General features: G+C 39.5%; 2 protein-coding genes across 2 annotated transcripts; one reads left to right on the top strand and one right to left on the bottom strand.

Annotated features, from left to right (window-relative positions):
- The first annotated feature begins 415 nt into the window (after positions 1 to 415).
- LOC110957930 (THAP domain-containing protein 5-like) lies at positions 416 to 4,763 on the top strand. The gene is made up of 5 exons (XM_022204172.2): positions 416 to 608; positions 2,332 to 2,515; positions 3,114 to 3,919; positions 4,016 to 4,202; positions 4,302 to 4,763. Exons 1-5 carry the CDS (start codon positions 535 to 537, stop codon positions 4,419 to 4,421), a joined length of 1,371 nt encoding a protein of 456 aa, XP_022059864.1. The 5' UTR covers positions 416 to 534; the 3' UTR covers positions 4,422 to 4,763.
- A 786-nt stretch (positions 4,764 to 5,549) lies between these two features.
- Positions 5,550 to 16,931, bottom strand: gipr (gastric inhibitory polypeptide receptor). Its single transcript, XM_022204221.2, has 15 exons — positions 16,730 to 16,931; positions 13,997 to 14,207; positions 13,107 to 13,203; positions 12,729 to 12,836; positions 12,495 to 12,616; positions 12,126 to 12,232; positions 11,773 to 11,926; positions 10,875 to 11,031; positions 10,703 to 10,763; positions 10,439 to 10,508; positions 9,693 to 9,781; positions 8,725 to 8,863; positions 8,538 to 8,579; positions 8,025 to 8,117; positions 5,550 to 7,874 (listed from the first exon to the last, which is right to left on the bottom strand). Exons 2-15 carry the CDS (start codon positions 14,045 to 14,047, stop codon positions 7,830 to 7,832), a joined length of 1,335 nt encoding a protein of 444 aa, XP_022059913.2. The 5' UTR covers positions 14,048 to 14,207; positions 16,730 to 16,931; the 3' UTR covers positions 5,550 to 7,829.
- Positions 16,932 to 20,144: the final 3,213 nt, after the last annotated feature.

The raw sequence follows: 20,144 nt of genomic DNA, 5'->3' as shown, positions 1-20,144 counted from the left end.
AGCATAAGCTTGTTTTGTAATATCGGCCTCGATTGTCAGTCATCCAGTTCATGGTAATCCTAGGAGCTGTAGTAGAAAGCAACTGTGCATCTTTTGTCGTCATCCTAACCCTTTATTATTCAGTTTAGAATTGAAGAAGCCTCTTGGATTGGAGGAAAAACTTGTTCAAGAATCTAACAGAAAAGTCCAGTTGCTTTCTACTGAAGGTCCTAGGATTTTTTTTTTTTTTTTTGAAATTTGCCACGTTGGAAGTATTTGCAGGTTCCACCCAAGAAGATGTCCGTTGCTTTATTTCATTCTCTACTACAGATAAATCACTGAAGTTTCATAAACGGTACAGTTTTTCAGAGAATGATGAATCTGCTTCCTGTTCGCCTGACAGTCGCACTCATTCGACGTCACGACTTTCTCCAGCTGATCATCCTTCGTCAGCGACGCGCCACGAATTGACAACACACACAGGCAGCACGAGTTTCACCTTGTTATGAACCCAGCTGGACACGAAGACGGCAGCGGTGACAACTCCGGCCTGAGATGCCCAAATATTGTTCAGTCCCAAACTGCAAGAATGATTCCGGAAATGGCAATGACAGGAAAAGTTTCTACAAGTAAGCTGCTGATTTTTTTTTTAAAGAAACGCTCTCAGATCGCTCGCTAGCTAAATTCTCTGCTCAGATGTGTAATTGACGCGTCATCTAACTTCAGGCAACTTTTTCTTGTTCGATGAGTCAGTCTTTCACAACGTCCACTTTTACAACCTGTTTGCTCTCTGAAATTAATCACTATATCTAAGAAATATCCGCATGTTTGTTTTTGCCTCGCTTTGTTTGTTTCTTCTTGTTTTGACCTTTGAGACAGTCTCGATAAAATCATGATTTGTGGCTGTGTTTCAGTCTTTATTTCGACTGAGTGGCCCCGACATTTAAACCCGCTTTTAAGGTAGATTTAACGTTGTAAATTGAGAAAATGTGCAGTTCGCTTTTATTATGGGTGCTGTAGTATATTGATCAACAGGAAGACAGACTGTAACGATGATGTCACCTTAATATTGGAGCTGATCCTCTGTAAGAACAACTGCGGTGATACAACAGCACTCAGTGTTTTGCTGCCAATATAATTTCAAAAAGTTTATTTTAAACCTCTTTAAGGTATACAGTCTTCTTCATTAATCTGAATATGTGGAGAATATGTCTTAATGAGCACCTAACTTTTTCGTTAATGTTGCAACATCAATCTGATTAGGTTAGACCTAGTGATATTCCCATATTACTTTCAACACTGCACAAGTCTGAACTGAACCAGACCACAGTTAGCCTACTTCCAGTCATGTGAAGCAATCTGATGAAGGCTTTCCCTTATTTCAGCACCAGTATTGGTCCAAAAACTTTGCCTAATGCAAACTGAAATGTCTACAAATGTACAATTTTACTGCGATGAAAAAACAGTCTGTAACACATTCATGATACTCATCAATGAATGTAATCCAGGTTTGACAGAATGTTAATAGAATCTCAAGTTCTTTTTTTTGTAGGAGTCTTTCCTCTAAATGTATCAAGTACCTGTAGCATCAGACAGCAGCAGGATTCATATTAGCATTTCCAAAGAGAGAGTTGTGTGGTACAGAGAAATAACTTAATCTATTACTTACATTTATAGATGATCCCCACATTTAGACAGGATGGATCAACATCTAAGAGCAATTCACACTGTGTACTGTTGATGTTTAACCACAGTTAAATCATTTGTTACTTGGTGTTGCCTTCAGGTTCAGTCCTGAGCTCTGTGACAGCAGTCAGGATGTTTTTATTTTACTGTTTGTAAAGTAGCAGCTCAATTATTATTACACGCAGGCTGAATTTTACTGTGTTGTAAAATCATGTCACTTTAACAGATTGATTGAACCAGCTGTATCCCTTATCTGAAAAGGGTTTAGTATTGTCTCTACCTCACACAAAATATTAGACAAACCTTCCAACTGTATATAAATGTAAGTGCACACAACAGCACCACTATCTGCAGCGTCAGAAACTGCCAGAGCTGGATAACGTGACTCTGTACAGAGAGTTATTGCCCAAGCCAAAATATGATGAGTCCACAGCATCCAAATCAGTGATCTGATTGCATCATATGTGACGCTCTGATTTTTATCTTAGGGAGGGAGTTCTTTATATTTATAGGTGCTGACTCTGCTGTCAAATCACCTAAAGGAGAGCAATGTAAATTCTCTTTTAGGCAACAGTTTTCCAGTAGCGTCTTTAATTTGATCGTATTTCACTTGAAAGGCAGAAGTATGAGTAGGCTCTAACGTCTGTAATCTTTACTGTATTCCAGGTTCCCTCTGCAGGACCCGGTCCGACTGCAGCAGTGGCTGAGGAACATGGGACGTGAGAACTGGACTCCCTCTCGACACCAGTACATTTGCCACGAACATTTTGCACCTTCATGTTTCAAGGTGCGATGGGGAATCCGTTACCTGGATAGCGATGCTGTGCCCACACTCTTCCAAGAGGCTGAGGTAGAACTAAAGACACCTATCACACACTTAGAGTGGCATTTTAGGGATGTGCACTAATTGGAAGTTATTATGCTGCCATTACTTTACCTGAAGGCTAAAATCTTGAAAAAATGCAAGTGTGAACACCAGATCTTGTCAGGACTTTTTGGAAGTTGAAGTCTGGAAGTACTGCAGTTTATTAATGTGAGCTTACTTTTTCCTGTTCAGTTAATTGTGAGACTCAGCAGTTCAAAGCATTTCGAGTACATTTCAGCAATAAGTCTTGGTGATATGTTTTAGCAGGAAATCACCTGCTGTGAAGGGATCATAAAGCTTATTCATGAGGGTAGTCATGATAATTTTTGTATTTCAAATGTAACTGAATTGTTGTGGCATTTATGTATGGGATACAATAAAACATATTTAAAAAATATACTTGGTGCTAATACAGAAACATCTGCACATGTATGAATGGATTACTTGCAATTTACAAAGGCTTACCTTGTTGTCATTTTAAAAGTTTTAGATTTGCAACATTGCAGGTGCTCTAAGTTAAACTATAAACCCTGTCAGCTTGTCACGTTTCATTTGATAAACACACACTCCTCTTTCTGTCTAGAAACGGAAAGCCACGGATCACAGTGAGAAGAAGCCAAAGCGTCTTCGAGCCAACAGTAATCAAAGCATAACGGTGTCGGATAACAGGACCACAGCCCTAGAGATGCAGAATACGTTGCACACCGTCCACCTGTATGAGATCGCTGTCGACCCATTGCAACAGGCAGAAACCAGCATGGTGGAGTCAAATGATGTTGGACAATCTGACTGTTCTCTCCAGACGGACCTGGAAACACTGGCATCAGCAGCAGACGAAACGGGGATAAACTTCCCTTTAACTTTGTTCCAGACAGTAGGTGATCTAAGTAACAGTGGAGAGAACACAGAAGTGGTGGTGATGTCTGAATGCCCTGCAGGTGAAGGACAAGATGAGCTTATGAATGGAATCACTGCTGCCATTTTAAGTCAGGGCCACAGGCTGGTCATAAACAACTCCACTCTCAGCTGCACAGAAGAGGCTGAGGCTTCTAATGGAGTTGGAGATGTGACTTTCACCACAAAGGAGTTGCTAGATGTCAACGGAGGCCATGAAACTCAAGTTATTGCCTACTTTGAGACGATACCAAATGTTTTCCCCAGTGAAACTTCTACTCAGTTCAACTTCTCCCCAGACACAGTGCTGTCATCTGCTCTCAGCTCCAAGCCCATCACATCCACTGTACCCATAGTGTCCAAACATGTGGCTCCTTCCCCCACATCACTGGTCCTCACTGTGGAAAGACTGGACACAGAGGGGGAAGACGGAGATGACAGCAAGTCCGACGAGGACGACATGGAGCAGCAAGATCGCCAGCTGGAGGAACACTGGTGAGGACTGACTCTTGTTTTAGTAGTCACTTTGATTTATTCTCTTACTGTTTTACAATTTTTACAGTCTCTGTCCATTTTTTGTCACATGAACAGCTACCACAAGAACAGCTTGAGCAAGGAGCAGCTGGAGGCAATTGTGGTTGAGCTGCAGAAAAAGGTGAAAGTGCTGCAGCAGCGACACCGCCGACACCTGGAGAAACTTTTAGGACTGGAAAACACCGTCAGTCAGCTGAGACAAAACAACCTGCTGAACGAAGAGCGTCTACAGCTGCTTGAGAGGGTATTTATTTGAATTAACTTCAGATTCATAGCTGTAGTCTTACAATATCTCACTGAAGTTATTAAATTTGTTTGATGTTGTCGTCCCCTCTTCCCTCAGGCTTACATTCAGACTAGTGCAGCAGTGTCAGATGCTGGGGAGACTGTGACCATCATCTACGAAGAGGACGACGCTGCCTACTTGTATACTCCACTGAATGGTGCAGAGGCAAAGCTGTGAGGCCAGACTGACTGCGGACATCCCATCTGTGTGTCTGTCTGCTGCCGGCTGTGCCAAAAAATAAGTAATTGGGGCTAATGCTATTGGAAATGAAATGCTACCTAATTTTGTTCTTTTCTTAGTTATCTCTAAGCAAAACAAAATCTGTGTGTGAAATGTGGCAGCCTGTTGGTCCATCTGCTGGGAGCTTTGCACAAAAGCAAATGGGTGATATGGGACGATGTTGAATGTGTTTTATAAGGTTTTCACTCTCTATCCCACCTGCTCTTCAACTTTTGGTTGACTCACTAAAATATTTCTGTTTGGGATAATGTACATATCATTAAAATAACTTCCATTGAAGTCTTTGCTTCATTTGTTAAGTTACCATGAATCAATGCGTTTATAAAAAAAAATAAAACAGCAACCAGTGAGATGGAGTTTGATCTGGACATTTTGATCCTCGTTAGCATGCGGAAACAAAAGAATGAGTCACCACAGCAGTAACAGTTTGTACAGTAACTATAAATACATCACTATTTGCAGGTTTGGTTTGTGGAAGTTAAACTGATTTCTAAATAAGATTGAGCGAGCTGCTACATGATGATTTGATTCAGCGACAGGGAGCGGTTCAGGCTCCGAAGCAGGTTTATTGTTTGTTGAAAGATTGCGTTTCAGCACTGAATACCACGATGGGCTTGTTCTGTATTTGCCTTTCTTGATAATTCAAATGTGAAAGAATGTGTGAAGACATTTTTTTAAATTGGGTTTTTAAATCACCTTAAATCTAAAGGGAACCAACCCCGTAGTTTTACTGAGTAACAACTCATAAATATTCTACTTATTTACATTTTCAAGATTTGACACATTCTGGACTTCACTCAAAAAAATTATCCATGTTATTGAGCAAACCTGCTGTTTGACTTTACATAGTGTGCTTTCTCCCTCTCCAGTAGAGGCAGCTGTATATTGCATCTGGATTTCCATCATATTTTATTGAGAATAGTTTAAGACATTCTGACTCGAACATTGTGCTGATGCAAAGCTCCTACCGTTGTGGAAAGAGATATTGTCAAGCATCTTGAGTATGTCTGAAGAAACAGAATCTGATACAGGAGGCTTAAGACTTAAGAATTACCACACCCCGCCTTTCCTTAGAATTCTGTTTACTGAGCAACCAGTACTGTATTGCACATGCATTTCATACTTCAAGCACTTCAGGTTGGACTACATTATGTCTTCATCGGATTGACCTTCAGGAGTGTTCCTCAAGCATTCTTTTTGCTTGGCTGCACTGATTTGTAAGACAACGGTTTAAAAAACAACATTGCTTTAAAAGATCAGTCTACACTACAAGAAAAATTTTAAGAAAAATTGTCTGCAGCGAGCAAACTGAATTAGAATCAATTATCTTAGATACTTCAGATGACTGAAGGTTTGTCTTTCCTCATTAAGAGGGTGCAGCTGTGACTTCATCCACTTTAGTGACATAAAAAAAATCAGTTAAACAGGATTAGTACATTTCCACCTATAAACACAACTATTTCTGAGATAGAACAAGAAATAACATATTGTTTCCTGTGTGGAAATACAATTAGAGAGGACGATTCCTGTCAGCTGTTTGTTTGTGCCACAGGATATGAGCCTTTTAATTCAAATTGAGTTAAAATCCACAAATGACGTTTCCGTGTGTTCTTTTCCCTTTGACAAAGGCATCAGAGATCAAAGCCAGCTGAGCAAGGAAAAGCTTGAGATTTACTCTGTTGCTTTAATTGACCACACAAGGGGTAATGAAATACTTGATACCTAAGTGCAGCTGCTGTTGGTCTGTTTCTGTACAACTTTCTGTGTGATCTGAGCTGACTGCTTTTTAAATGGTGAAAATCCCTCATGCAGGATTTCAAACTGCAAACTTTCCTTCAAAAACTGAAACCCTACTTTCATACTTTCTCTGGTTCTTTAAATTTGTTCGTATATATTATGTTGTTCCTTGTATATTTTTACTAAATTGCTCAAATCATATCACAGATGAAATAAAAATTGAGCAACAATGACCAAAAATGTTTGATGGATAGAAAGTGAAGTATTTAACCCCAATAACAACATACGTCCATCAAGCATGGTGGTGGCAGTATTATGCTCTGGGGCTGCTTTGCTCCCAATAGAGCTGGTGTTTTCACAAAGTAAATGGAACAACTTCTGGCACTGCAAAAAATTTTGAATCCATACATCCATTTTTAAAAAAACAAAACAAAACAATAATCTTACGTCTGCTTTGCCTTAGTCAATAGACCCCATCAGAGCCTACGTCATCAACAAGCTGCGTGCGCATCAAGGCAACGGAAGTACCGCTTCATATCATTTACCTGGCATTGTTCGCACCACACAGAGTAGCAAAACTAAAAGCTCACGCTGAACTGTCGGCATCATAATGTCAGGCTGTTGTGTTTTTGGTTGTACGAACCGAAATACTCAAGAGGGACATAAGTTCTACCGCATGCCAATGGGCTCTCAGCCGTTTCAGAGCAACCGAAGGCGGCTGTGGCTCCAGGCTATCAAGCCAGCGGATTGGACGGAGGATACCATCAACAATGCACGCGTGTGCTCTGTTGTGGCAAATAAAGTGAAATCAGTGCAAAATATGCTGACGAGCTGTCGGTTCCCACACAATTAGAGACAGGGGGGACATAAACAATAAAGTGGCTGGAGTCGCCGCCATACAGGTGCAGTTTGCTGTGTGTATGTAGTTCTCCACTTTGTTGATGATCACCCATGCCTCATACATCATAGTCTTCTGCCCTTGCCTTTGGCTGGGTAGGATTTCAGACATCAAAACACAAAACTCTTAGTCAGTGTCCTTGTATCTCACCTGTACCTGTCCACAAATTGCGTAATCATAGGCCTCCATAGATTTGTATGCTCGCAGCTTCTCTCTAGTGTACACTCTAGGTTTTTCAACTAAATACAAATAAATATCAGGCAACTGAATATTGGGCCACTTACTAACGTCATAGTCCCGTTCGGTAAGTGTACAGGGATCTGGGAGCCTCTTGCCATTTGTTAAAGTGATCTTTTTAAAGTGTTTTTCGCGATCTTTTACTGATAATGCACCGCATGGCTTGATAAGCCACTGCTAGCCGCCATGCTTCCGTTGCCAGGGTGCGCGCGCAGCCCTCTTTATTTACCGACAGGAAATGGGTCTACTAGCCCAAGAGTGTCTTTAAGTCTTTCTTTTTAGGCCATGCAAATTTTTTTGCAGTAGATTTTACAATGTTCATTCTCTCCTCCATTCTGTCAATGAGGATAGATGTAGCTGTGGGTCCCTGGGTGTCTGTTTCCCAGCAGGCCTTGTTGGTGATTGGGGAGGTGAGGAATGGGAAGCTGAGGGTGAGGAAGTGCAGAGGTGTTGACCTTTCGGCAGTGGACAGTTCACAGCTGAAGAGACTGACTGTTTGAAGACATGGTGGCACCAACCTGCACAACAATTAATACATATCATATATTTAATAGCATATCCTCTATGCAAGTAACATTTCAGTTTAACGTTGCATATCATTATAAATCAATATTTTGATTGTATTAGCTGCTTGCATTTATTAGATAGGTGGCAGGATTGGCATCCACCTGTGGCGTGTTGCTGACATTTTTTCTCAGGTCATCCAGGTTAGTCATCCCCAGCTTCCACCTCTGCCATGCCTTCCTTATTTCTGCTTGCACCTCCAAGCAAAGGAAGAGTAACAGGTGGTGAACGAAGAGAGAAATAGGGTTGTAATGATGAGCACATTAAGCGATAGCGGACAAAAAGGAGAAACGAAACAAATGCAGGAAAAGGCTTAGCACAAGCATGTATACCCATAACATAACCATGACATTGCAAGGAGAGGACATGTACCACACAAATATGAACATGTGCTTTTTATCTATGGTGGGCCTAGAGTAAGTGCTTTTGTTATTTTGTAAGCATTTTATGTTTTTAGGATTATGTTAATATCTTTTTTTTTTTTTTTTTTTACCAGAACCTACCCTAACCTTTAATTGAACCTGTACCCTAAAACTAAATGATTTACACTATAGTGGCAGATTTTAGTTCCTACAACCAAAAAACAAATAATACAAGTACTCTGACATGCTACTTACCTCCTTGTTAACAAAACAATAGAGGATGGCTACAAATAAACCCTGTGAAGAAGGAAAACAGTGCTTAATCTTGATTCAAATGTATAAATACCATGAAATATATTACGCGATGTCGTCTGTACCTCGAGAAAATCTTTTGAGTACAGGTATCTTAAGTGTGGGGACATATACAGAGTTATGACTGCACCTGGAAAGAGTTGAAGAAGAGCTGGAAAAAGAGGTTGATATTGTGAAGGACTCCCCCTGTGTGCTCTTCTGTCAACACTGCAAACACCACTTCATGGATCCCTAGCAGAGGAATCAGGGTCAGGGTGGATTTGGCCAGTCTGGAGAGAAACACATGCAGAGGAGAGGGAACGTCACCTGCAGTGTCTTGCTTAAAGACACATCAGCAGAACAAATACTTTATTCGTCTCCGTACACTAATCCAACTGCCCAGACTCCCAGCAGGGATAAATTAGAAGAGTGCTCTACCTGCGTCCAGCAGAGCATCATGCAAATAAGAAATTGGCTCCGCATGATGGAGATTATTCTTGTAATTCAGCCTATTTGTGCTAGATAGCCATCAGTTTGTGTGGGGATGCTGGCCAAGGTTATGTCAGGACATACAAAAGCCATGCTTCTGCAGTTTCCTTTCTTCTCCTGTTTGAGTTTCTACAATCCTTTGGGTCACCTGGCTCCTCATTAAGGTACTGTCTGTATTTCTTTGTTTTGTATTGTTTTGTTTAACTGTTGGCATTGAGAACACCTGTTCTGGAACAGTACGATCGAATAAAGCTGTGTAAAATATTAGATCTCTGAATTTTGTCTGGCATTTGAATCTTTGCCAGCTTGGTGATTGTTATTGAATCTTTAGTGTCACATTAAAAAAACTATCTCAGCCCTAATCTGACACAAACAAATCTACTGGGAAACATTACATACTTTTTCTCTTGAAACTGAAAGTACAAATATTGAGCTTTATATTTCTACACAGGTCGTCTGAAAGTCATGTAAGCCAACTCTTTGTCTCTGTCCAACTTTTATTCATAGAGTAATACATCACCTTTTTGAGCAACAGTGCCTACACTGAATGTTGCAGTAGAGAGAGATGTGCCTTTAGTATTTTCTCTCATTCTTAGGGCATGTAAATTCATTTTCTTCTTCTCTACATACCTGAATTTGTAGTCTGTGAGTCTCATCTGATGGGCTTTCAGTTTGGATACAAGAATGTGGATGATGCGGATGAAGAAAAAGAAGTTCACCTGAAGAGATAAAATGACAGAAACAAACTCATTAACACATGAGACGATGTTCTTGTCAAAAACACTGACTCAAATCAGTGTACCGAATAACTTATGACAGACTTGAATGAAAGTCTACACTTTATAATAAAAACTTTTTATTCTAGGGTCCACATTTAGTTGTGATCCAAGCCGGCAGCTACTATGAATTTCAATCACTGACTTTAATAGGTCAAAAATTGCATAAATGTCTTTCATTTACAGCGTGTATATTCTTGTTGTAGGAGCCAATGAGCTCATTATTATAAAAAGGAACCAATCTTTGCCCGGCAGGTGTTCCGCCCGGAGGGAAAAAAACGTTTTGATCGCCGGAGAAGCCGCTAAAAAGGCTGGAAGTTTTGAATTAGTTGTTTGAGATAAAAGCTGTTGGACTGCAATTGTTGCAAGCAATAAACCGCAGATTATTGGAACTGCAAGCATTGGTCTCGGCTCGTTTCATCAGACGCGGTAAAGTTTGTCGGTGCGTACAAACTTTTTAAATCCTGGTGAAGCACCTCAGTGGCTTCCAGCATTGGCTTAGCCTCTACACTTGTGTTCTCATGTTCACATCTCATGCTCATGTCTAGGCTAGTGTTTTACTGTGATATGTGTTATATTTTTTATGTGCATGTCTCTTACCATAATGGCAAGCTGGATGGGGATGTGAATGATCCACCAGTTTGCCAGATTTTCATTTATCTCCCAGCACCTAAGGATAAAGCAAGAAGCAAAGTTTCTCTCCAGGCGTTTAATTGTGAAATGATGTTTTCAAATGATTCATACATTGGTTTTCATATCCAAGCTGGACTGTTTTCTCTTGTTGAAACCATAGAAAATCTAAATATCTAAATCTAATGCACATGTGAAGCTGAAGTGTGATGTAAAGTGAAAAATGACTTTTACTTTGTGTTGTCAAACAGGTAGCGCACAATGATCCAAGGAACGACGAATAACACTGGAGTGCCTGACGAAAACAGAAATATGCAAGTAAGTTTAGAAAGTTGAGCTGAAATTAACCAACCCGTTCAGTAGGTTAAGCCTTTCTTTTTATTGGTGTATGTTGTCTTGTGTGTACCCCAGCCTATGAGTAGGTATCCACAGAAGTAGCGGTTTTCAGAGTACACCAGCACCAGCAGGTTGTGTAAATATAGGCCTTCCACCAGCAGCCAGAAGTAGTTGGTTCCCACGCAGTACTGCATCAGCACCTGAGCCACACGGCAGCCGAACACTTCCTAATTTGTGTGAGAGTGAATGTAGGAAGAGACAAAAAGTTGTCAAGAGCTTAAATGTAGATGCTCTGCTCAATATTTCACTTTTGAGATAAGTTAAAACCAAGTGTTCACGAGCAGATTACAAATCTCAATTACTTAACATGGCATTTCAACGTTTTATTCTCTGACCAGCTATTTACCATGCCCTTGCTTTCCATTTATTTATTTCATTTTTTAAGTTATAATGCTAAATTGAGCCCTTTCTTAAGTCCAGTCTCAACAGAAGCATTAGCAGCAGTCCGGTTTTCTCCTCATTTTTGTGCTATTTATTGCTTATTAGTATCAGATTCAGATCAGCTGATTGTGTAAAAGATGCTATTCATGCTCAGGGTGAAGGCTACTGGGTAGAGAGTACAGTTTCATGCAAATAAATTATAAAAGAGGTTGGAAAATACGCTCAGCAGTCACTTTATTGGATATAACTGTGAAATGTAAGGTGATCCAGTAGAACAGCTTTGTCATAAATTCTATTTTTGCAAAGCCTCTTTATTTTCTGTTTGTTTTGTGTGTGTGTTACTGTTGGTCATTGTGGGTGGAATGCATTACGTTTAAGAGTGTTCCTGATATTCCACCCCCTTTGTGCACGTTAATAGGATGGACAGAATGGTTTGAATACTTTTAAATGCAAAGCGGTACAATTATATTTTACCCCTAATGTGTATGTTAGCGTCTTGGACTTTATTTTTCTCTGTGTGTCCTTACCTGGTTAGTAAAGACTTCGTAGATGTCCCCGTTGTCGCTGAATTCAGGAGGGTTTCTGCTCAGCAGAGCGTCTCTGGTCAGGATAGAAGCAGCTCGCAGGATAAACGATGCAAACAAGTTGGTGTGGATGTAGTTTCTGGTGCAGTGCAGCTTACTAGACATCACACAGGACACAGTTTTAGCTTTTTAAGCAGCATCAGAGGTCCGACTAAGGCAGTGGAAATAAAGGTCACAAATGGTTTTGTTTTTTTCCAGAAAATATACAGACTAAAATAGAGACAAGGAGAATGCAGTGTCTTTAAATAACGAGATAACAAGACGGGGAAATAAGAATGTAAACACAGATTGCTTACCTAAAGAATAGCAGAATAATCAGAGCCAGAGAGAGGCTGACCAGACTAGCACAGTAGCCCACTGTGTACATGACTCTGAAGTAGACTAAAATCAGCATCTGCTTCTCCTAGACAACATACAACACCAACACAAGAGTGAGTCAATGCTGTGGGCTCAAAATCCACTAAACACTGAGTTTGATGGTGACCTCTGCAGTGTGTGTCCTTTTACTATGTCTGTTTTTTTTTTATGTTTTCATATCTCTGACGTATTTCACTTTGTGTGTGTGTGTGTGTGTGTGTGTGTGTGTGTGTGTGTGTGTGTGTGTGTGTGTGTGTGTGTGTGTGTGTGTGTGTGTGTGTGTGTGTGTGTGTGTGGTTTGTTTATACCTGAACCTCCTGCTGGTTGTTTTCAGTGTCACATTGTGAATGGTCCCTCCAGGTTGGGCTGGAGTTGCTGGTGGCCCACTGACCATCAGGGCCACACTCCCGCAACACAAAGCCACTATGCACTGCGTAAACACACAAACGAGCCTGAAACGCACACCTGCGATGAAATACAAAAATGCAAACCAGAGTGAAGCTAAAATGTGTGCATGTTTGTGTGTCTGTGTGCATTTCTACCTCGGTCGTACCAAGGCAGGTACCAGGGACAGGGCACCTTGACTGTAGAGTTGGGTTTTCCGTCTGTCCAGCAAGCATATTCGTCAAACATACGACTGCAAAACACTCCTGAGGAGAAAAATTTGGTGTACATAAGACAAAATAATGTGTGTGGGTAATCACAGTTTCTAAAACATGCAAAAGGCTGTACCTTCATTGATGTGTACTTGAAAGAATTGTGTTGTTGTGAGAAGAATTGTGTTTGTTAAAGAGTGGAATGCCTCTATAAAAACAATTCAAGCTTTTTCTTCTGAGGGATACATTTAGTGATTTAATATTGATATCTATTTAATGTATTTACTCTAGCATGAATATGGTCATTTAGAATTTGTGTGTTACCTTTGGGTCTGGGTTCTGCACTCATCTGGAGCAGACATTCATTTCTGTAGCGGTTCCAGTCCTCCACCATTTCTTCTATAGTCTTTCCTGACACACTCTACAAACACAAAAATGACAAATTACTCCTTATTTATGACATATTCATTCCTTTTATCCTTACTCTGCCATTAACTATAGCAATTAAGGATGTATCCTCTAACAAACCCAACTATCTGAACCAAATTCTGATGTTTACCTTGAAACTAAATCTTAACACACAAAGAACTGCATTAGGAAGTTAAGACTAGATAAAATGTCTTCACTTTCCTGAAATGTGTAAAACGCAAACTGTGACCCATAAAATTGGCCATACAAATGCACATACACAAACTTAAGTTATGTTAGCACTTTATTTGAAGGAAACTGCACTTTGACTACATTCGACCAAAAACGCATGCAATTTCTATGACTATACATGTACTGTAATGTATCTTTTTTCCGTCTTTGCCTTGTTTTTCTTTCTATATATCAATAAGTATACATCTGCCATAGTATGTTTTAGTTAGTACCGGTAGATAAATGTGCACATTTATGTAGGATATTTGTGGTTCACTGGCTGGTCTTTAACATAAAAACAGACGGCCAAAAGAGAGAGGTGTAGATAGAAATGATGCATTGGACTGTATACTGAAAGATATTTCTTATTCTGAAATGCTTTTTTGAGCGACCTTTTTTTTAAACTACAATGTATAACATTGAGCTAGGTGTGCCTAATAAACTGGGCATCTCCGTATATGTTGCATTGAGACATGAGGCAGAAAAGGTGACACTTCTCTTGAATGTGATGCACACGAAAAGATCACTTGCTTGTTGCTGCTGTTCCATCAGTAAAATGTCTTTCGTGTACATACCATAATCCTGTAGAGGAGGGAGAGGATGAGGAGTGCATGAGAGGCCTTCATCACTTAGAGGTGTACTATGGGGGGTGCTGAGAGAGCATCACAGAACTCCAGAGGACACGTCAGGGTCACTGGATACTCATTGTGAAGTCAGCAAGTATAGGAGAAGGTGGGACAAGTTCCACATTGTTTAAGGGTCTCCTTTCACGGTGCACCATATTACCTGGAAATACAGAAAACCATAGTTTGCTTCCCGTAAATATTATGAAAAAAATGAACTTATTGTCTGATTTGCAGTAAAAAATCAAGAATGTGGAAGCAGTGACTAATACAGGCTATATAACTCCAATGAAACTCAGTGCATGTTGCTAGATTGAATGACTCTAAGCCCAACTGTGGACAAATAATCAATACATTTGAATTTAAATTTCACAACACAATAGTCATTTTATAGACTTCGATTTAAGATATTTGTTTTCATGATCACTGTATTGTTTTGTGTAATCTATTCTAAGATCTAAGTTTACTTGGCTCATTATTCAATTAAGTGATTCATCAAATCCTTTAAATGTCTAACAACTGTTACGGTAAGAACTGTTGGAAGTATGAACATCGTCATATTTGTGTCACGTCCTCCTGCTCCAGCGAGCCGGCTCGTCAGCTGAATGACAAGCAGCTGTGTTGGAAAACACATCTTACACAGATACCAATCAACGTCATATAAAACTTGACTCTAGACGCAGCTCGATGCTGCATCATTGATCCATCTTCTCTGCAACACGGACTCACTGCTCACCGTCTTTCCCTCGGATGCTGTTTAACTAATAGATTATCGCCATCACATTCCTGCTCTTCGGAACCCGTCGCCCCTCAGATGATCTGGCCCGCTCCACCAGCCCTCGTCACTCAATCCCCCCACCATCTCGGACAGCTCGGCCCCCCTCTTCCGTCTTTCTCTCCCTGGATTCAGTAAGCCCCCTTCCCTTTTTATTTCGTTTAGTTTTATGTTAGTTTACTTCGGCCTTCGGGTCTGCCCTTGGTTTAGTTATTTTCCTCCTTCCCATTGAATTCCCCTGCCTTCATTATTAAGTGTTTTTTCTGTTCCGATATTCTTGTTTTTCCCATTAAATCATTATTAATTTCACCCACCCGTCTGCGCCTGCTGCTTGGGTTCTACTCTGTGAATCGTGACAATTTGTTTAAAGGCTGGTGCAGACTAAATGATATTTTCATTGATTTGATGATGACCACTAACTGAAAAAGTGACAGAATTGTGCATTGTGACATTTTAGACACCTGTGAACTACCTGAACTCTCAATAAAGAATATTTTGTGTAGAATTTGGAGCAAATGGCACCCTGTGTTGGCAATTTTACTGAGAAAATGTTCTTATTTTATTTAGAGTCGCGTAAAAAATGTGATCTGCATGTATTATGTTTAAGAAAGTGTTTTTGACTGAAAGTTATCTGCAGAATAGTATAAAATCCATAGAGCATCACAGATGTTCCTGGTGTTCATTTAAAAGGTGACATCTTGGAGCAGATATTATATCATGTACTTAATTTATTTTTTATTTTGGCAGACAGTGCGGTTTAATCAGCGCATAATTCTAAAGAACGAGGTCATTTTCAGGCAGAATATTTTATCTCAGGTGTGTTAATTCTTCTTTAGTGCTGATTCTGAAAAACCCCTTTTTAATATCATGCTGCTCATATCCAGTTACAAGACAAATGGTCTCTTTTACAGACATTCAGGAAACTTGTCACCACAAATGTACATTTCCTTAATGAAAAGAGTATTTTAGACCTGCCAGAGGTGTCTGTTTAGTGTCTTCACTCTCTTTTACTGCTGGAGCCCTGGTGGTTTACCCCACTGACAGACTGATACCAAGGCTGGGTTGCTTATTGTAGCCTATAAATACTTATACAATCAGTCACAGACACACGTACTCTATTGAGATTATGTAACGGAGCTAGCAGGCTGTGTGTCTCTCTTTGCATTGTGATGAAACGCATGTACGTTTCCAACACTGCAGCTGTAATAATTCACTCAACCGGCCATGTAATTGGTACCAAATAGGAAATGTAATGACTGCGGTTTGCCTTCTCTGCATGTTTACACTCTTTCTTCATTGTTTTTTTTTTTTTTTTCTGTTTTCACATAATGCACACTTTCAACAAGTTATAGGAAAAACCCTGAACTGACTTACTACCAAACAGGGTCTTTAGTCTAGTGATCCAAGTATGTGTGATGTAGCAAAAACACTAGAATTTAAAGATGGTCAGTGTTAAAAACTCCTTCCACATGTGCAGTTAAGCCCCAAAATTATTCACACACTTGCATCACAATCAGAATAAACTTTAGAAATGGAAAAAAATGTATCTGATCTTGCTTGCTTTGTTACCTGTTCTGGACAGAAGCTGTGTCGAAAGGTAAACATGAGCACTTAAAGATATGTTGCTGTCAGTGTAAAAGCAGGGAAAACATTTAAAAGTTTTCTTTACTTGTATATATCTGTTAGGGTCTTTTTATATCACCTTCACTCACTGCAGGCTTGCATAATCCCCACCGACCACCAGCCATATTATCATGCTACATAACAAAGAATAGCAACTATCACTATTATCATTCAAAAGGAAAAAAGCATACCAAACAATGGAAACCCTGTGGTCACAAAAGATTCAAAACACAAGACAAAAGTTGCATCACAAGAAAATGGTGAAGAAATAAAAGAAATATACGCACCTCTGAGACAATCTTGTGTCAGTCAAAGCCTGCAGCCAAATTTCCACTGCGTAAAATAAAAATGAAGCAATGAGTGCCCTTGTCAGCACTGTTGCCCTGCAGTGGCAATCACATGATTTGATCATTTAAGTACACAGAAGATGATTTGCAGGAACGCTGTTGCATCAGACATCCACAGAAGGCAGTCACAACTTCTGTCTTCACTGATCTCTCTCCCTCTCTCTCTCCCTCTCCATCTCTCCCCCTCCAACCCCCCCTCAGTTCATCATTGAATTCTGCTATAAAAGCACCCAGCTTATAGCACTCATACCATAGACCTGTACATACATACTTTACTATGAGTACACAGTGCAAGTGCACACTAGGATGTACTATGTTAGTAAACTAGTCTCACCTTTGGCAGGTATTATTCAACAATCTACTGCACTATTGAAAATCTAAGAAAAACTCACAACATTAGTTAACATGAGAATAAATGCAGTGCCTGATAGAAAAGCAATGAGGTACAATGGGTACGGAAAGTATTCAGACCCCTTGAAATTTTTCACACTCTGTGTCTTTGCAGCCATTTGAATACTTATGACCATGTGATATTTCAGTTTTTTCTTTTTTAATTTGCAAAAATTTCTACATTTCTGTTCTTTTTTCTGTCAAGATGGGGGTGCTGAGTGTACATTAATGAGAAATAAAATGAACTTTTTTGATTTTGGCAAATGGCTGCACTGACAGAGTGAAAAATTTCAAGGGGTCTGAATACTTTCCGTACCCACTGTATATACAGCACCCTCCATAATTATTGGCACCCCTGGTTAAGATGTGTTCTTTAGCTTCTAATAAATTCAGTTTTTTTTCTAAATGATACAGGACCACAATGAAAAAAAGAGGAAAAGCCAACCTTTAATTAAACTGCATTTATTCAGTGTGTGGGGGGGGGGGGGGGGGGGGGGAATCACACATTAAGAAATCATTCTTTTACATCAAATCATGTGTGCCACAATTATTAGCAACCCTGATGTTAAGACTTTGTACAACCCCGTTTTGCCAACAAAACAGCACCTAATCTTCTATAATACATTTGTTCTACAATTTTCAGTGTGAGAGTACGCTTCTGCAATAAAAATCGAGTTCATGCTAAGGCTTTTAACACATCTTAACCAGGGGTGCCAATAATTATAGAGGGCGCTGTAAGTACAATGAGTTTCTGAAAAAAAAATAAGCATGTAAAATAAGGCCAGAATGAGAAGGCAAGAAGTAATACTGGCAATGATTCTGAGGTAATAAAGTATTATTACATATATTGCATATAAAGCTGGTATTTTGCGCATAATATTGAACATTTTAGATGAAGTATTACACCTGAAAACTTTAATACTGCACAACACAGTGACATATAGTACATGAAACTGAAATAATACACATGATAAAGAAATATTTCAGACAAAATTTGAATAATAAATAAATATTGCAAATACGCTAAAGTCCTGAGAAAGTTATGCTGCACCAAGAGTCGGATGTTTCTTCTTATCTTATGATGAGTATGATTGACTTCATGGTTCTTCTTTGTCATTAGGCATCCTTCTTATGCAGCGAGAGATGGAAGTTGACACAATAATTAACCACTCAGTGTTTACTCCTTGTAGGAAAAGCATGCAGATTCAGTGTCATAACAACTGCTTTATATGTGGCACTTTATGTGGTATCTTTATGTCAGCAATCCAAACATTAACGTACAGAAATTTATAACAAGTGAGATGTTTGTTTCTGTAACAATCAGTATTGAAGCTCTCACATTTGAAGTATTCACTCAAATGTAGGAGATACACATTTATTTATTTAGTCCCAGATCGAATAACTTGGAATGAATCATTCTTGGCAAGCTTTTTTTAGTCTTTTCTCAGTAGAGCAATCTGGCAAATGCTACTCTGAAAATAAGTCATTTTAATATGTATTTACGTCACTATGGAGGCTCTCTGTCTCCTGTGTACACAAACCCCTAAATAACAGAAGCAAAATAATTAAAAAACGTCATACTAATCTCACTGTAATTGTTGCTTAGAGCTTATGGTGCTTGATTAGGGCTTAATTAAAGTCTATCACCTCTGAGTGCAGATTATTGGAAATGCAAGAAGAAGAAATGGCTGAGGACCACGGCCATAAAAAGTTGATTGAATTCTCATTTAACATCATCAGAAGAAAGTTCACTTGTCAGTTAATGCACAGAAGTTCAGTTATATCAGCAGTTACTCAACAATAGCAGCATTTAACAGTGTATTAACTTCTAACTTTAACGACTAGTGGAGAGCGTTTCCCTTACATTGCTGAAAATTAAATGTTTTTAGTTTGACCACTGGAGGGCAGCAGAATATTTTTGTCTGATTAAAAAACAGAATTAGATACAACATCCATCCATCCATTCTCTATACACCGCTTTATCCTCACTAGGGTCGTGGGGGGTGCTGGAGCCTATCTCAGCTGACTCGGGCGAAGGCAGGGGACACCCTGGACAGGTCACCAGTCTGTCACAGGACTACATATACAGACAATCACTCTCACATTCACACCTACGGGCAATTTCGATACAACATAACTATTTAAAAAAATAATCATACACATCTCCATTACATTTCAACATTAGGATTCTCATATTTTACTGGTATAATCTTTTTTTAATAGATTGAATGATATTTGCACTACTGGTGTGATTACAGTTTTGCCAAACTCTTCTTGACCAGAAGCTTCTCCATCAAGAAGGTTTATAATGATTTGTGGCCATGCTGTTTTTGAATCAGGTTCCAATATATTCTCTCTTCATCTCTCATTAAGCTGTTGCCACCCCAAACTAGCATCACTCCGCTAATTTCTACCACAAAACTATTGTGAAATGAGTGAACACTCCTTATCTCTGCTCCGGTTGAAGTCACACAGGAATGTAAGGGGGGGATTTGTTCTTTTCATCTAAATGGGAACTTTATCAGCAGCTCCTATCTGCTTCACCAATGAGCTAATAACCTGAGACTATGTTCTTACAGGAGGAACCTCCTGCAGAACCATTCTCCCTTAGCTTCTCCACAACATTTTGCCAAAACAAACCTCACTGGAACTGATGATCCTTCCAGAGATTTATTGGGATTTACACCTTCATCCTGTTCACCTGTGTGGTCCTGGACTTTTTTCCTGTTAAACAATGACACTATAAATCCTCAGATAATTTCTTATGACGAGCCAAAGAAAGAACACCAGTTAGTTGAACAAGATACAAACTGACAAACTACTTGCCCTGTCAGATGTATCTTTTCGTTAGCCTAATAGCATAATTGCCTAAGTCATTTTTTGGCCTTCATGACTTAGGCAACTCTGCTATTAGGCTAACGTTTTGTAAATGTAAAATTGGCCGATATGTAATGTATCAAAATTA

The sequence above is a fragment of the Acanthochromis polyacanthus genome, chromosome 13 (assembly GCF_021347895.1).
Source record: "Acanthochromis polyacanthus isolate Apoly-LR-REF ecotype Palm Island chromosome 13, KAUST_Apoly_ChrSc, whole genome shotgun sequence".
In the NCBI taxonomy this organism is placed as follows: Eukaryota; Metazoa; Chordata; class Actinopteri; family Pomacentridae; genus Acanthochromis; species Acanthochromis polyacanthus.
The sequence above is the reverse complement of the archived record's forward strand: the minus strand, read 5'-3'. Positions and strand labels throughout refer to the sequence as shown.

Bases quoted from the DNA above. Each gene is read 5' to 3' on its own strand.
- LOC110957930 (XM_022204172.2), top strand. From the start codon at position 535: ATGCCCAAATATTGTTCAGTCCCAAACTGCAAGAATGATTCCGGAAAT. The intron at 609-2,331 runs GTAAGCTGCTGA...ACTGTATTCCAG, and splicing joins GACAGGAAAAGTTTCTACAA to GTTCCCTCTGCAGGACCCGG. The intron at 2,516-3,113 runs GTAGAACTAAAG...CTTTCTGTCTAG, and splicing joins CACTCTTCCAAGAGGCTGAG to AAACGGAAAGCCACGGATCA.
- gipr (XM_022204221.2), bottom strand. From the start codon at position 14,047: ATGAAGGCCTCTCATGCACTCCTCATCCTCTCCCTCCTCTACAGGATT. The intron at 10,509-10,702 runs GTAAAAGTCATT...CTTTATCCTTAG, and splicing joins TACCTGTTTGACAACACAAA to GTGCTGGGAGATAAATGAAA. The intron at 8,580-8,724 runs GTGCAGTCATAA...CCTTCTTCACAG, and splicing joins TCTTCTTCAACTCTTTCCAG to GGTTTATTTGTAGCCATCCT.